The sequence below is a fragment of the Triticum aestivum genome, chromosome 7A (assembly GCF_018294505.1).
Source record: "Triticum aestivum cultivar Chinese Spring chromosome 7A, IWGSC CS RefSeq v2.1, whole genome shotgun sequence".
Taxonomy (NCBI): Eukaryota; Viridiplantae; Streptophyta; class Magnoliopsida; order Poales; family Poaceae; genus Triticum; species Triticum aestivum.
Window position 1 is genome coordinate 50,276,695 of NC_057812.1, and position 16,917 is coordinate 50,293,611.

The 16,917-nt window shown below is 42.9% G+C and overlaps 1 protein-coding gene and 1 long non-coding RNA gene across 2 annotated transcripts; one reads left to right on the forward strand and one right to left on the reverse strand.

Moving 5' to 3' along the window:
- Nucleotides 1-1,228: 1,228 nt before the first annotated feature.
- On the forward strand, nucleotides 1,229-4,228 carry LOC123150534 (uncharacterized). The gene is made up of 3 exons (XR_006475160.1): nucleotides 1,229-1,827; nucleotides 3,653-3,785; nucleotides 3,879-4,228. It is a non-coding gene; the product is annotated as an uncharacterized lncRNA (long non-coding RNA).
- A 10,829-nt stretch (nucleotides 4,229-15,057) lies between these two features.
- Nucleotides 15,058-16,642, reverse strand: LOC123154706 (uncharacterized). The gene is made up of 2 exons (XM_044573360.1): nucleotides 15,853-16,642; nucleotides 15,058-15,727 (listed from the first exon to the last, which is right to left on the reverse strand). The coding sequence occupies exons 1-2, from the start codon at nucleotides 16,455-16,457 to the stop codon at nucleotides 15,118-15,120; spliced, it is 1,215 nt and encodes a 404-aa protein (XP_044429295.1). The 5' UTR covers nucleotides 16,458-16,642; the 3' UTR covers nucleotides 15,058-15,117.
- Nucleotides 16,643-16,917: the final 275 nt, after the last annotated feature.

The window sequence follows — 16,917 nt, forward strand, 5'->3', positions numbered from 1 at the left end:
TCAAGAATTGATAACCCTTTTGATACATCAATTTCAATCTTTGATGATGGGCTTGAACTTAATCATTTATGTAAGTCATAGCTCTGTAAATCCTGCAGAGTTTAAACAACATATGCCCTGGCTACTTAACGTCAAAAACCAGGGCGGGTAACCACCCAAATGTAGTCTTACCCTGCACACAAGTAGATCACAAGAACTCTTGGCGGTTTACCGCAGGGCGGGTCATAATACCTCACATATAACCACTGTGATATTGATTTTGTACTGCCGGTTTACATGACCTGTGCAATAAGGGTGATGACCCAATCCTTAGAAGCCAATGCTTCTACATAGATGATGATTGTCATAAGCTGGCGACTTATAGTCGAAAAGTCAAGCCAGGTTAAGTATAAACCACTCATATACATTTGAGATATAATCCAAAAAAGTCTCAAGTCAAAAACCAAAATTGTTCACAAAAAAGACTTTTAAAAATTTAAGCCTTCTGATTCGTATACGATCAGAAAACCGTTCCAAAGGGGTTGAGCTAAGATTCGAATACGATCATATAGCCCCCAGTGGCTTTGGCGTTGCGCCGATCAAGAGGGTACCGACAGCTATGTTCTCTTTGGTTCGAATACGACCTATGTTTGAACAGGAAGCCCCCAAATGACCTTGAGAGGTTTTTAACGACCCTGATTCGAATACGATTCAAGTCGGACCCAAAAGGGGTTAAGCTATGATTCAGATACGATCAAGAAGCCCCCTAGTGAGTTTGGCTTTGCGCCGATCAAAAGGGTTACGACAACTATGTTCTCTTTGGTTCGAATACGACCTATGTTTGAACAGGAAGCCCCCAAGTGACCATATATTAGTATTGCACCGATCAAGAGGGTACCGACAGCTATGCTCGATGAGCAGGAAGCCCCCAAGTGACCATAATAAGATAAGCTGTAAGGCAGGATACCCATGTTTAAACCACGCATTATGGCAGCAAGTTCTCTTTGGCAATCTTTTTTTTCTGAGAACTCAAATCTTGCAAGAGATTAATTCTTTTTGAACCGCAACTTTAAACCGGATATTGAGAGCTTCAAAGCTTTGTAAGAAACAAATTTACCTTGAGCTGGATGTTGAACCGGATTTGATAGCTTGAAAGCTTTGCAGGAGAGAGATGTCTCTTGAGCCGGATTTTGGTGCCGTGGCAAGTATACTATAGGTATGTTAGCCGTGGCAAGGAATTGGTGGATTGTTTTCCATTCAGTTGTGTTCAACACTGAAAAATGGTATATCATTTTTTGTCCTTTCCAAATTAAAATATCAATCCGTAATTTTTTTGTCATTCACAAATTAAATTATCAGTGTAGAAGTCTATTTGAGCATTCATTTCCTATCCTTTTATAAACTAGAAGGCCACGCTAGGTTTCTTAGTGTAGTATTTGGAATGTTTGACCCTGAACTGGCCCTCTGTTCCAACTAACGAAAAAATGACCCTTTGTTGTGATTTTAGTTTTTGTATGTAAAATGATATTTGTAAAATTTTGTATTCGGTCTGCCATTTGCCAGTGAATTAGGGCTGCATTTTAGATTAGAACCATGAAGTAACTATGATGTGCACCGCTTGAAACCAGAGTGAGTCTAATGAAAGACGGGCATTTGATCATGTTCTATTTAATTATCGTTTCATTCGTTTCGTCGTTCCATCCCTCCCTGAACTGACCTTACCCACAACTCTTACCTTTTCATTTCATTTTATCAAGGAAAGACTGTGGGGTTTGTGTATCCTTATCCAAGACATTGTGAAGGCTTCAGATGCAGTTTACAAGAAGCAATTGGTGAGCTAATTCAGAGGTTAGGCCAATAGTAGAAAAAGGGTCAAATGTGAAGCACATTAGTGCCGGTTTGATTTTGGCCCGGTACTAATGGTACCATTAGTGCCGGTTCGAACGGATTTGCATTAATGTCGGCTCGTGTTGAACCTTTAGTACCGGTTCGTGGCACGAACCGGTACTAAAGGGGTGGTGGCAGGCTGGCGTCAGGCCGGGGCTCCACGATCACCTTTAGTACCGGTTCGTGCCATGAACCGGTACTAAAGGGGTCTGACCTATAGTACCGGTTTATGACACAAACCGGCACTATGGGGCAATTTTCAAACTCTACCCCCCCCCCCCTCGTCTGTCGCCATTTCAGTTCTGAAAAAAATCAAAAGAAAATGATAAAAACTTCAAAAAATAAAATCCTTCGAGAGGTAGTTATATTACTACATCTACTAGTTAGGAAAATTTGAAAACTACAATTTGGACATGTTTTGCAAAAAGTGTAGGGAAAATGTAAAACGGCTATAACTTTTGCATACGATGTCGGAAAAAACGTATAATATATCAAAAAATTCAGCACGAAAGTCCGCATCCGATGGAGACGGCCTACGGCCTGTTTGGAATTTTTTAAAATCCTCAAATTCCAAAAGGAAAAAAAGATATGGTTAAATTTCAGTCTTTTTTAAAAATGTTGGTTAAATCTGGTCAAACTACTTATTCAAGAAGTATTAATGTTACTACATAATTATTCAAGAATATTAGTGTTACTAAATAATTATTTCAATTTTTTGAATTTTGGTCAAACTATGGTCAAACTGTGGTCAAACTATGGTCAAACTTATTTAAGAAATATTAGCGTTACTAAATAATTACTGTTTTTTTAGAATAATAGTTTCAAACTCAAACGGTGAAATGTGTGACTTCATGCTCAAGCTAAACTTCTGAGGGTTAATAGGATTGACATCTTACTATTGTCAGGAAAACAACAAGTGCAGACTCGGAAACGAAGGAGAATAGAACCTAAAGTTAAGCGTGCTCGGGCTGGAGTAGTGAGATGGATGGGTGACCGGTCGGGAAGTTAGATGATTTGGAATGAGTGATCCATACTTGAGCAGTTAAGAGAGCTGATTAGAGACTAAATCATTAAATAATTCAGAAAAATTAAAAATCGAAAAAAAATTCAAATTTTTTTTTCCAAAATTTTCAAAAAAAAAATTCAAAAAAAACCCTACCGGTTGGTAACGCTTGTTACCAACCGGTACTAAAGGTCCCCCATACCAGGGCACGAGCTCACGCCACGTGGTGGCACTTTAGCGCCGGTTCGGCACGAACCGGTACTAAAAGGGGGGGGGGGAGGGGGGGCCTTTAGTGCCCACCCTTTAGTGCCGGTTATGGAACCGGCACTAAAGACCCTTACAAACCGGCGCTAAAGCTCCGTTTTCTACTAGTGGGCAACGCTTGTCATGATTTTTTATTTCTGAAGCCACATTAGCAAGCATCATAAATATAACTAAATGTTTGCTGGCTTCCGTAATTGCCTACATCAATGTAATCTTCCACATTGAAAACACTCATTTGAGATTTGCAAGAAGCCTGCATACTACTTACTGTTGATGCATTAACATTGCATCCTTCAGAATTAGCAAGCAGGGCATAATGTTAGGTGTCTGTTTGCGGAATTGCTGAAAATAATTGGTCTATTTAATCCATGAGAAATAGGAAGATTCTTGTAAACTGTAGTGTGCTACTTGCTATACTGGCTAAGCTACATGACTTACTCTTTAGCGACATTTCATATCGGCAGTGTGCTACTTGCTATACTGGCTAAGCTTAATTTTCTTCTTCCTGTGAACATGTAGATAAGTGAAATGATAATAAGAAGGTTAAATAATGTTGTTCAATCTTTCCGTCAAGCAACCTGTTTGGCCCCAAATGTCCGCACCGACGCGGTGACGCCCGTGGGCGCCACCGTTCCTTCCTGAAGGGCATCGGGTATTCCCCTTCCCCATGCCCGTCCGCGTACCGGGGGAAACCCTAGGACTTGTTCGGGCAGTAGCGTCATTGTTGTCGTGTTCCTTTTTGAAGGTGTTGCTTGGCATGCGGAGGTTCAAGGTGCTAGGAGCGAGGTGGTAAATCTCCGGTGAGCGCAGCGGTTGCGGGTCATCATCATTTTCGTCGATCCGACGTTGTTGACATTATTTTCTCTCTTCTTTCTCTTTTTCTTCTTTTGGGCGTGCTTGTGCTGTTTGCCCCAGCATTGGACTCTTGATTGTATTGGGTTGTTGCTATATCTATATAGCGGGGCGAAAGCCTATTTCGTAAGATTCTTCCATGAATTCAAGACTTGGCAAACCACTCCCATTACAAGGTTCCATAACACATGCTGGATTTGTATGCCAAGATATCTGAAGGGCAAAAACTTAGTACATTTATTCTGTTTTTTTAATAAATCTCCCTCTTGGAATGAGCTACAACTACTAACGAGTTATTCTTCTCATATATGTAAGAACACATTTCTATATATGGCTGCTATTAAGGCGACTTGATTGAGTACCGGCGAATTACCTTCAAAATGATTAAAGGAATGCTAAGATGGGCCTCCTTGAGTTTTGACCACGCCTAATAATACTTATGAATTACGGCTACTCTCCATGCAGTTTGGTACGGTTATTTCACCAACTAGCCCACTACTATGTGCTGGAAGTTATATTGTTACTTAATAGAGGCTACCCATTCTAAACTTCTTCTCTTTGACTGTGTTGTCAGATTAGTACATCCAATGGAACCTGACATTAATAATAAATTCCCTACAATGACGGTGTGCTTTATATGAAAAGGGTTGAATATAATTACCAAAGTTTGATGGACGTTACGTGGCATGCCAGTCATGCATATGGAGCACAAATGCAAATGTTCGTATTGTATTGACGATGCTCCCTTTGGAAATTAACATGCTTTGCCAATTATTTTGGACATGATGTATTAGCTTATTATTTGTCAGCCTATAGGTTTTATGTGAGTGAAAACTAAATATCACAGTTCTCAGACTGTTCTTGCCAACCCCTCCATATCAACTAGGTATGCAATGCATTATACTCCCTCTGTTCCTAAATATTTGTCTTTTTAGAGATTTCAACAAGTGACTACATACGGAGCAAAATAAGTGAATCTACACTCTAAAATATGTGTATATACATCCGTATGTGGTAGTCCATTTGAAATCTCTAAAAAGACAAATATTTAGGAACCGAGGGAGTATAAGACTATTTTTGTTGTTTTTCCTTGTATGTATTTTTAATTATGGTTATTACTTTCTGGAATAATCAACAGTTTAATCTATACTATTAAAGGGGAGCATGTAGGTCGTTTTGTTTCTGGGAGGGTGAGGCGCAGCCTCGCGAATGAGTGGAGAAGACAGTGTGCTCCGGGCCTCCTCCAAGCCCGCCGGCGACTTGTCGATTTATTGCTCTTCCCTTACAAGGTATGATATTCTTCTTCCCTTCGTATGTGTCCTCTTGCAAACATGCAGTTCTTGATTTGGTTGACGAAAGTAGTCTAGGATTTGACTAATTCTCTTCGAAAATGGATTATATTAGTTTGATTAGGTAAATATCTTCCCTGACAAGATCAGATCAATTTCCCCACCCTGTGATATTTGTTTGATTTCTTGAATTTAGCCAAGCGCCTTTGCCATGTGCCCCTAATTCCCCATCATTCTTTTTGTCACAGCTTGTCAGAAGTTGAAATTCCTTTCGGCATAGATCCCAACACCTTGGTAATACTTGAATTTGTCCTTGCATCTTCAATAAATCAAGCACTGGATTCACTAAATCTATTCAAGAGTTAAAATACTTTGTTTTTATATTTTTCAGTGAGATTTCTTAGCCGCTCGATCGCCTGATTTTATGTACTTTTTTTCAATAATATGAAACAATCTTTTTTATAACTTATTATAACCGTGATTGGGAGTATCTGCCCCTGCGTATGTACTCTTAGTGATCCTGTAGTATTTTGCGTATGTCTTTTGCTGCAGTATTTCCTAATGGTAACATGTATGGTTCCAAATTCCTAATTTCATATGTAATAGTTTTCCACACAATTCTGTAACGCAATCAAGTTTCTGGTTGCAGCATCTTGGAACATTAATTTTAGGGAACAAAATCCTCCATGTTTTGTCTTTAACTAATGGATAATAACAATGAAAATGCTCCGTTAGACGACCCATCATTTGATAGATAGCACCTGCATAAAAAGGCGTCCAGGTGTTATCTAGAATCCTAGATAGAAACTGCATAAAAAGGCGTTCAGGTGTTATCTATTGTTTGTAATGGAGTGCATGATAAAGTTGTTCTATATTTTTAAACAACTTCCTTTTATTTTGTGTATCAGCTGAGTTAGTCTACGTCGTTGAATTGCATTTTTATCTAAATATACATTGCAAGTAAAGTAAAGTTCAATTTTCTACACATGAAATCTGACATGTATTATGTTATATATGCACCAAGTAAATTTTTTAAAGCCCGTGGCAACGCACGGGCGTTATACTAGTGTAGGTAGATGATGAGTACCATCCGGAGATGGAAAACCCCAAAGCCGGTTAAAAGCAACACACCGAACCCCTGCTCCAATTAGGAATACGAATCCAAACTAGATGTGTTTCGATTGTATATTTGTAAGTGCATCTCCAATGCAAACGCTCAAACCTATATTTGGATTTGCTGCTTCAAACACTTTTTACTTCTCCAACTTAGCATTTTAAATCTAACTGAACCACTTTGAACAGTCGTAATCCTGTAGTGGGATCCCAAATCAGAAAGGTCTCGGGAAGTCCGGATGTCCACCACGTCGCACTCTTATAGTCCGGACCCACTCAAAAAACCGCCCGAAGCCTGGGTTTTTCACACTCAGTCCCTCCTCCTTTGCTCTGTCTCCGCTCTCAGAGCCTGCAACTACTGCCGCAACCCTGAACACCGCCTAGACCTTGCAGGACCTCTGCCGCTCCACCCAGCTGCCTTACTGTCAATGTTGCTACTGCATCCCCCCAGCATCCGCATGTCGCCCAGGTACCATTCGCCCCTGGCGATGTCATCCATGGCGGACGCCTTGGACGACAAGTGTTTGGTGGACGTCATAACACTTTTGTTTATGTTTTCATTACTTTGAAGCAAATGTGATGGATTCACACAAGGGGTACTTCTATGCCGAGCTGATGGATTCCTTTTCGTTGGATGATGACCAAGATGACGCCAAATGGCGATAATAATGATGATTCTTGATGAAACAGAACTTGCAAAGGAGAGCATGATCTCAACTTAAAAAACATGGTGATGCATACTGCAAAGTGCCCGCCTGGCTTCGTCGGCCATCACACCACAGACCGCATAGCGTCATGCTCGACGAGCTCCTCCTTATCCACCATGGATGTAACTCCAAAGGCGGTGAGGAGCTCAGTGCACCCCAAAGAGCTGAACTGGATGGCCGGCAGCGGGGTGAGCAACAACAACAATGCCGCCTTGCTCATGGGCGACATACAGAACACCAACTCAGCTGCAAGCGTAAAAGAAATTTTCCCTGCTACCTTTTCATTCTTTGGCCTTTTGCCGGTGCGATCACCGTCCTTCTTAGTTCTCACGATCATTAGCCGGCTACGTATTATTCTCATCATCGTCATCCTTGTTAAGACGGATAAGGAGGATCTCAGGGTGGCGGTGCCAACTCCACCTGACAATTCTATGTGACCATCGGGCCATGCATGGGACACTTGTATCGATCAAGTCAAAGAGGGTTCGTCACAAATGCTATTACATATGAATTCTGCAGCAGAAGGGTGCAGAGGCACTCAATTAGAACTTTCTAAAACTATGGATGATAAGGCGCTTGAGACTGTGGCAGTTTCAGAAATAGAAGTCGCTACATCCTACAGGCCGCAACTACGACAAAATCACACAATCTTCTTTACATGGAGTGCCAAACGCTGTCATGAGCGACTCCTTAGCAATTGCAGGAAATAAAGGAAAAATACACCAGCTCGAAGTCTGGAACTTCTTATGAAAAAACCAGCACCCGCCCTATGTTTCAGCAACAGTGAGATGATCATTTTGAGGTCAATAGCTCATGTGCGACGTTTTTCATGCGAATTGAAAGGAGTGCGACATTGTTGGAATGAATGGCTGTGATGCGACGTTTTAGAAGCAAACAATAGCTCCAATGCGACATGGCTCTGTTTAACCATGAAATGAAAAACATGAGGGGTTAGCGATTCGAGTTATGACACGCGGGACCTAGCAGTTACTCGCATGCGGGTGGGACCCACAACTTATCCACGCAAGCATGCCCGTGCTCATCAGCATGCCCCGAGCTGAGCCAGCCACGAGCCCGAGCCAGCCCACCCCACCCCCCGCCCTCCATTGCTTGCCCTGCCCCTTTCCTTTCCCACCTTCTTCTTCCTCTGCCTCGGCAACGAAGCGCGCCGCCGGCGAGTGATGTCTAGCTCGACTTCGGCCTCCCGCCAATCATGGATGCAGTATGGTCCACTGCCGTTGACAAGATGCCCCGATTGCCCGCACATGGAGCCTCTGAAGCGTTGACTTGTGTGAGGGAAGAAAATGGCAACTGTGGGCGCGAGTTTGTGAAATGCTTGAGCAAGCCACAGCCGGGGCAGGTTAGATCTGTGTTCTTGACCAATCCTATGGTCTAATTTCTCCCGATTTCTTTCTTTTTTTCCTCGAATTAGGGCGGTGGATCTGGGTGGTGGATCTAGGATTCATGCGCCTTCGGCCCCCTGTTTTTCACGTTCTGAAGAAATGTGGGCATTTTGAGTGGCTCGATGACTATGTTGAAAGGTTGAAATTGGAGGGATCAACCGGAACCCAAGATCTCAATTTTGGGGGGCGGCTTGCCGTGGAACAAGCCCCCAATTTGGCGGACAGAGCCGATCCGATGATGCACAGTGCAGAACTGAAGTGTGAATTGAAGAAAATTGGCAAGCAACTAAAGCATCTGATCGATTTGAAGCAGCAAGCAAATATGATGGCTGGAGCATTTTATGGTTGTGTCATTGATATGGGTTTATTTTACTTGAATTTCATCAATCGCTAGAATTTGTTAGAGTTTTAGTTAGTGTGTCAACTAGTTTCAGGGGTACCCAGTAGTTTGAGTTAGCCAGGGACCATTTGTTAGATGAATTTGAATTAGTGTGAAGCAAAACTTGCTTGAATTATTGTAATGATATTCTCAGGGGCCCTATTCAGTGTTCATGCTCTGTTTCCTCTGTTTTTGTTCTTCAGTTAACAGAATACACACCCAAATTCAGTTTCTAGTAAAAAAACAAAACTGGGCTGCCGAATAGATGTTGGGCCGTGAGAAAATGGGCCCTGAGAAAATAACCATGCCCAAGACCAGCCCACCCGCGTAGGGGCACCAGCCCACCTCTAACTTCGGCAAATAAAATAGGGCCCAATGAAATGTTACTTGTCCTTTTATTTTGGCCTTTTTCTTGCACTAAATTTTGTGATGGATCACTTTTTGATGCACTAAAACTAAATGTTAATTATTTTTATGCATGTCTATGGTTCCATGAACTAAATGAGTTGCATGCTTGCATGAAGTGCCCGAAGTAAATTAGTTTGCATTTCCTAGTTGCACCCATGTCCATAGTGGGTTTGCATGGGGCTCCTAGTTGCATGTCCATGGTTTGGGTGTGGTGATTGGGGTGTAGAAACCCGGGTCCGTAGCAACCCATAGCAATACACGAATAATAAGCAAAAACAAACCATAGCAATCCACAAATAATAGCACGAAACACACAATATATATAGTAGCATAACGATTGCAACCCATAGTTCCACGATAGCCTTACAACTCCATGATAACCTTACAACTTAAAGTACTAATAAAACTTAATAATAGTAGCATAACGATTACAACTTAAAAAACTAATATGATAGATCTAGATATATAGGGGGGCACCAAACGCGGGTTCTTTGGGTTCTTCTTCTCCTCCTCCTCCGGGGCCACCTTGCTCCTCCGGGCTCCGCCCTTCACTCCTCCACATTGTTGATGGGGTACGGAAGCGTGTGCATAACACCGTTGTTGGGGAAGATGGCGTTGAAGTCGGTGAAGATATTGTAGGTTGTGAAAGCTATGAACTCACAACCAACCCAATACGCTCGCCCGAGGAGATGGAAAGCATCGAAAGGGTTAGTGAACGTGGCGAGGAGCCCAACCAAAACGCCGTTGTGGTTGACCTCCTCAAAATGGTACATCCGAGGAGAGCCGCGGGGGAGGTGGCGGAAGCCGGCCGCAAGGAAGAACTCCGTTAACTCCCTTGCGCCCCTCCACCTCGAGATCGCCCAAACCCTAAGGGTTCTCTCTACATACACTTCGGCCGAGTAGAGCCTTTCCGGCACGGTTGGGGGGAAGCTTGCTTAAATATGAGGCCGTTTACCCTACCTTTGGAGGTCATTTGAGACACACTTTTCATGACTATGAGTTCAACTTACCAAAAGGGCTCGGAATGATCAGCAAGAAAACATATTTCAGTTGAGGTACTTTAGATAGCATTAAAACATTAATACCCGTCCCTAATTCAAATTTGAGCCAAAATTTGAATTTAAATTTGAATTTTATTTGGCTGGTTTAGACAAGGTACCAACAAACAAGTTCGAATAGAAATACGGGGATACATAGTGACTACCAGTACGTACCAAGTTACAAAAATTATTACATGCCCCAAATTTTCAAACTGTTCTCTGTTCTACCTCTTCCTACCACGTCGCGTGCCCTTCTTCGCCTTACCACTTCTTGTTTTTTGTTCTACTACACACACAAGTTCACTGATCATCTTGGTTTTCTTCACTGGTGTTTTCAACACCTCGCCAACACCCTCGTGATCAGTGTCTTCAGTCTCAATGTTGACAGCAGTTTCAGTTTCTTCGATGTGTACCTCAGCATGGGTTTCTTCAGTCTGAACCTCGACACGCTCAGGTTCAGTTTCAACCTCGAGAGCACTTTCTTCAGTCTGAATGTTTACTGCAGCAGGATTTTCTTCAGTCTGCTCAGGCTCAGGCACACTTCTCTTCTTTCTGCCGCCATTGACTCTTGATTTTTTTGTTGGCCAACACTGTTCAACAACAAGGGGCTGACTTGCTCGTTTCCTCCTGGTCATTGGGAAAATGTTATAGATATAGTAATTGGAAAAAAGCACCAAATCAAAACACAGACAAATAAACAAGAACATACTTTGGCTTATCAGGAGTGTAACGGCATTTGACAGATCCCACTCTGTGCCCAAGTTCCTGGCACAACTTGCATCTGTTTTTGTTACCTTTTTGGGCCCTTTTTGGCTTTCCATCTTTCTTTCCCTTCTTACTACTCCCACCTTTCTCAAACCATGCCTTGAATCTACTCTGTTTAGGCCTGCCAGCCTTTCTTTTCGTCAAGGGAGGACACATGGAAAATTCAATGTCCACTTCAGGCCACTGAGACTGATCTGTAAGTGCTGGAATTGGAGTAGCATATGCAGCTTTGAATCTTGCTACCGAATAATATTTATGCAAATATAGGTGCATGTTTATCTTCGGTTGGGATGCTAAGAAGAGAATGACATGCTCACATGGTTTACCAGTGTGTTGCCACTCGAGGCAAGTGCAATCATGCAATTCAGTGTTAACAACATGTCTCCTTCCAGTTTTGTTATCTCTAACTTCAGCACCCCAAGGTGAAGATTTTTCAACAAACAAATGTGAAAGACATCTGCTCCTATTGACCACCTGTTGTACCACTGCTGGAAGCTTATCACCTTGCAGACAATCACCTATCCTTTTTCTCAATTCCCACAACCGCATGAGCATGATCCTGATTTGGTCAACCATGTCATGCACAGGCAAATCTTTTAACTCCTTCACCTTGTTGTTGAAACTCTCTGCCAAATTATTGTTGATGTGGTCACACTTGATGGCAGTGTTGAATGCTGACATGTACCATAACAAAGAATGGCAGGTGTTTAGCCATGGACCAAACTCATCACATGCTGCCATTATCTTATCAAGATGATATTTATGTGTCTGTCTAGTGTAAGATCTTGCTGCTGGCCACATGCGTCCAAATTTTTCTCCTCTAAATTTTTTGATCAAATTCATCCACAAATGACCGAAGCACTCCCGCTGCTCAACATGTGGGAAAACATTTTTCACTGAATTTTCAAGCCCCTTGCATGCATCTGTGTGTATAGCCAAAGGTGACACTGGCCCTAGGCATCTTTTCAACTGGATCATGAACCATGTCCATAAAGCCTTTGTTTCTGACTGAAACAAGCCAACAGCAGTAGGAAACATCCAGTTATGTCCATCTAGAGCATTGTATGCTGCCAACTGACCATTCCACTTGCCTATCAAAAATGACGAGTCTATGCTCAAATATGGACGGCACCCTGCTTTGAACCCATCTATGCAAGGCTTCAAAGCCATAAAAAACTTGGAGAACTTGACTTCATATTCGGCTGATACCTTTGTATCTATCTCCACAACACTGCCAGGTGACCTCTTTTTCACTTCTGCTTTGAAGTTGTAAAGCATCCTAAATGTATTTGCCCAATCACCATATAAATTTTTCATTGCCCTTTGTTTCGCCTTCCACACTGTGGTATATTTCAGTTTAATGGGGTACATCTTTTCCAAGTCTACTTTGAGTTTCTTGGCAGTAGTGTTTGGTGTTTTGGCTAAAATTGGGGTGATCTTTTCTGCAACCCAAAGTTGTGATGTCATGGTTGATACTCTCTGTGAACTTGTAATACAATTATGTTGATTGGGGATTTGGTTAACCCTGACAGTACTTCCATCAGGTTGCAGTCTAGCAGACATGTACCACTTGCAAGGCTTCACACTACCATCAAATCCTCTGCACCTCACATAAAACTTCTTTCTATCAGTCCAAACAGTCTTGGCATCAAACTCATGTTTCACTGCATAAGTCTTGAAACACATCCTAAACTCCTTCATGCTTGGGAACAACTTTCCTACTTCAATGACAGGGTTTTCTTTGTCATACACATGAACCAGCTCATCATCATGTGCATCATCTACCTCATCTGCAACTTGTTCCATCAACTGTCCATCTGCTTCTTCATCAGCATTAGCAGGAAAACTAGATTCACCCCTCTCCTGCTTATCTCTGTCATCGACTGGAATGCCAAAAAGTTTGGCCATCTCAATGTCAGGCATTGGTGCAATGACCAAATCAGTAGGCTCATCTAATTCAACTACATTCCAATCAACAGTTGCTGCAGTTTTAGTTCTAGTCACCTGTCCCTCTTCGGGTATTACTGTAAGTCCAGTACACATGGGAATCAATGGCCTATGTGTAGCCCAATCATCATCTACCATCTGCACAACCAATTGTGATGGCACATATCCAACCTTCGAAAAAATGTTCAGATCAACGAGCTCAGCAAAAAAATTAGCCCGCTTGCTTGTCCAGCCATTTTGCCGATCGATTTCTTCAACAATCTGTTCACCATCTTCTATTCTCACATACTCTCCTTTCCAATCATCAAACCGCAACAGTGATACTTCTTTCTCTGGACCCCAAACAATATTCTCGCCAATTTTTTTCCACCCATTTCTTCACTGCCGTCTCTCCCATGTTCTATAGAACTTGTGGATCAATCTCTGTAAACTCAACCTCCCATTTAACAATAGTGTCTCTCTCAATGTTATGTATGCTACCATCAACTAATTTTGCCTTTGATGGAAAGAAATTGACTGTAAATTTGAAGGTCCGAGCGGCAGCATTCCCTCTGTCAGTGGCAGACAGTGTGAGCCCGTGAGAAAAAACAGACGAGGCCACCCCCTAATTGCATGCAAAATTGGATCGGAGAGAGGCACATTACCTATTCGAAGTTAAATCTGGCAGCTCCATCTCAGTATGTCCACGGGCTCCCCTAACAACCTATCGATTCCGCAAGCGAAAACAGAGGAAACGAGCTGAGATCTACGGGCTGGAGAGAGGAACGGGAGGGCGACTAGGGTTTGAATTCACTCACCATTTTCTGAGGACGAAGGCTCCGCCGCCGTTGAGAATGAGGGCTCCGCTGCCACCACCGAGATCGCAAGATCCGCCGCCACCGGAGAAGAAGGGGGGCAGAGTGGCGGGCCCGGTACGGTCGGGCGGCAGGGCACGGTCAGCTGTTTTGAGGAACAATTAAGTTGGACCCACATGTCCTAACATAAACGGGCGGGCTTGGTTCACGACCAATTTAACCACATTTAACAGCCATGTCGTGCGTGGGCTATTTGCCTGCTCAAAATTGTCGCACCACAAACATTTGCTCGAACAACGTCGCACTCTTGCCAATTCACCTCAAAAACATTACACATGAGTATTGACCCGATCATTTTGCCCTCTGAGTCGTCACTCACATTATGATTCTGCCGAACCAAAACTAAAATTGAAGACAACCAAGCAGAATCACAGTTTTCGAAACATCATGCACCATGTTACTAGCCAAATTAATCCATCAACACACTATGTTTAGTTGTTCACAGTAATGAAATATATAAACTCCTAACATAATCATGTGCCAATCAATCTACCATTACGAGTTAGGAAAATGCAAGTGCTTCATAATTTGTGCAAATTCTTCCGGGAAAGCAGAAAGCACTTCTCTTGAAGTATATAATGGAAAGAGCCTGGTTTATTTATTGGTAGAATCATTGCGGCCTTGTATCGAACCTTTACCGTTAACTTTAGGGCCTCATTTTAAGGCCAGGCGACAACCATCTTTCTAAAAGAAAAGTTGAATCATGGCGTCAAAGTAGAAACTGACTATAAAAGAGAAATGTACAAGTTCTGAATAAAATTCATGCACTAAGCAATTGTGATAGATGAATACATGGCATACTGATTCCATAATCTCTCTCTAAAACAAAGTATTACAAAAACAAAACAAAAATATTTACTCCCTATGTCCTATAATATAAAATGTTATTTTACAACTAATGTACTCATATATAGGTTGCAATAACATTTTATGTTATGGGAGTAAGGGAGTACTTACCAAATGATCAAAAGCTTGTCCAAGCACACATAATTATTCTGCTTATTCGAGAACTAAGAGTATAAATATCCAGGTCCAAGTTTGAATCCTAATCTTAATCTTTCTCTAAAACAAAGTAATAATTAATAGATATTTCCCTACATAGAAAAAACAAGAACCAAAGATTATTTGATACTGCTTCCAACACAGTGAGCTAGAAATAATCATAAACAAAAACAAGGACCCCAGGACTATGGTTTCATTATTTAGACTATTTGCAGCCCAAATGTACTACTCTGTGAAGTGATATAGAAGATGCCCAGTCACGCAGGGGGTGTACGGAAATGATCCTTGTATGCGAGCGCCACGTGAGTAATCTGCTAGCTGTGGTGTGCCCAGATACTGAAATTTTGAGCTGTTCAAATGAAAAGCCACTGCAACTGGTCGTTTGTATGATGCCAACGCCAAGAAAACAACTTCTTTGTAGGGATGAAACCCAAGAAAGGAGACATAGGTGTGGGAATAATGAGAAGAAGAATCTTCAATATTCACAATGTTATCATCGTTGGAGTCCCACTCCAAATTTTCCCTCCTTATGTTTCTACTGTTGCCATTCACATCATCATTGTCGTCCAAAATCCAAGTTTTTCCAATTCCCTCCATATAATCTGGCTGGCACAATGGTAGAGTTGCATTTCGCAGATCGATATGTTTCTTCGACACCCAATCTACCCGTTCACTTGATTCCATGAGAGTCCAAACCTGAAGTCGACATCCATCATGAACTGTTGCAAAGTACACACCATTTTCCGATTTCCCAACATAAGAGTGCATGTGAATGCTCTCCTCGTCATTTATGGGTGTTTTGATTACTCGGTACTTCCCATTCGATAAAGATAACCTGTAGAAATGTCAATTCATTCGAAAATAACATTAGAAACATTCTCCAGGATATATATAGAAAATTAGTGCTAGAAATTAAACGTGATTTTGCAGAGATGAACTAGTGCTAGAAAACTAGAGTACCTCACAACAAACACACCGTTAAAATGCACGTAGAGCCATCCTCGCCAATACACACTGCGGCTACCCATCTGACGGCTCCATGACATGGATAATGGATCTAATAGATCTAGTCGCGCATCAGTCATTGTCTCCGGAGCTTCTGCTTCACGAACAAATGATCTCTTCTCCCACTGCCTTGTGCTGGATGAGAACACATCTAACGTCCAGATGGATGGTGGCCATCGGATGAAAATCATGAAATCCTCTTCTAACTCATCGTGTGGGTTCAGTACCACCTTCTCGAGCTCGCGCGGCACCGAGAACACCTGATAGTGCAGCGATTCGGCAGGGTCAAACACAAGGTACGCGTCGCAGCCGTCGTCCTCCCACGGAAGATCTTCCCAGCGCCTGGTGGCGGGGTTGATCACGCAGAGGGTCCTCCGGTCACGGTGCAGTAGGAGGCCGCCGCAGTGATCCACGAGCCCTGTAGAGCTGCCGCCGTAGGAAGGCAGGAAGCTGAGATCGCTGTCGATCCGCGTGGAGGAGGGGCTGGCGAAGAAACGCGGCCGCGGGCGCGCGCGGTCACCGTAGTTGAAGAAGAGGCCGCGCACGGCGTGCGGGAGCATCTTGCGGAGCAGCAGGCGACGGCCGTCGACGATGGCGCACCACGCCTTGCGCACGCAGCGGGACACGGCGAGGTCGCGCGGCGGTAGGCGGCGGAGGATTTGGGCTAGCGCGTCGTCCGGCAGGGTTCCGTCTTGTCGTCCATGGCTGCCGCGCCGGGGGTGGCCTTAGATTGCGGTCCGTTCTGTTTGAGAGAGATGAAGAGGAAGACTGCTGCTGCTGTGTGTTTGTATGGAGATATATCCGTGCGGGCCGTTAAGGTATTTCACAAAATAATTCACATTAATTTTCAATCATCTTACTAGTAGATGTATTCTTGGAGGATCCCTGTGCATGTTTTGCAAAAACACCCCTCCCACTTCGGCGACGTGCCCCTTCCGTGCCATGAGAGTCCTAACGTTGTAACCGTCTTTCATCTCCTCTCCCCCCTCTTCCTTTCCTTGCTATCATCGGACAGCGTGA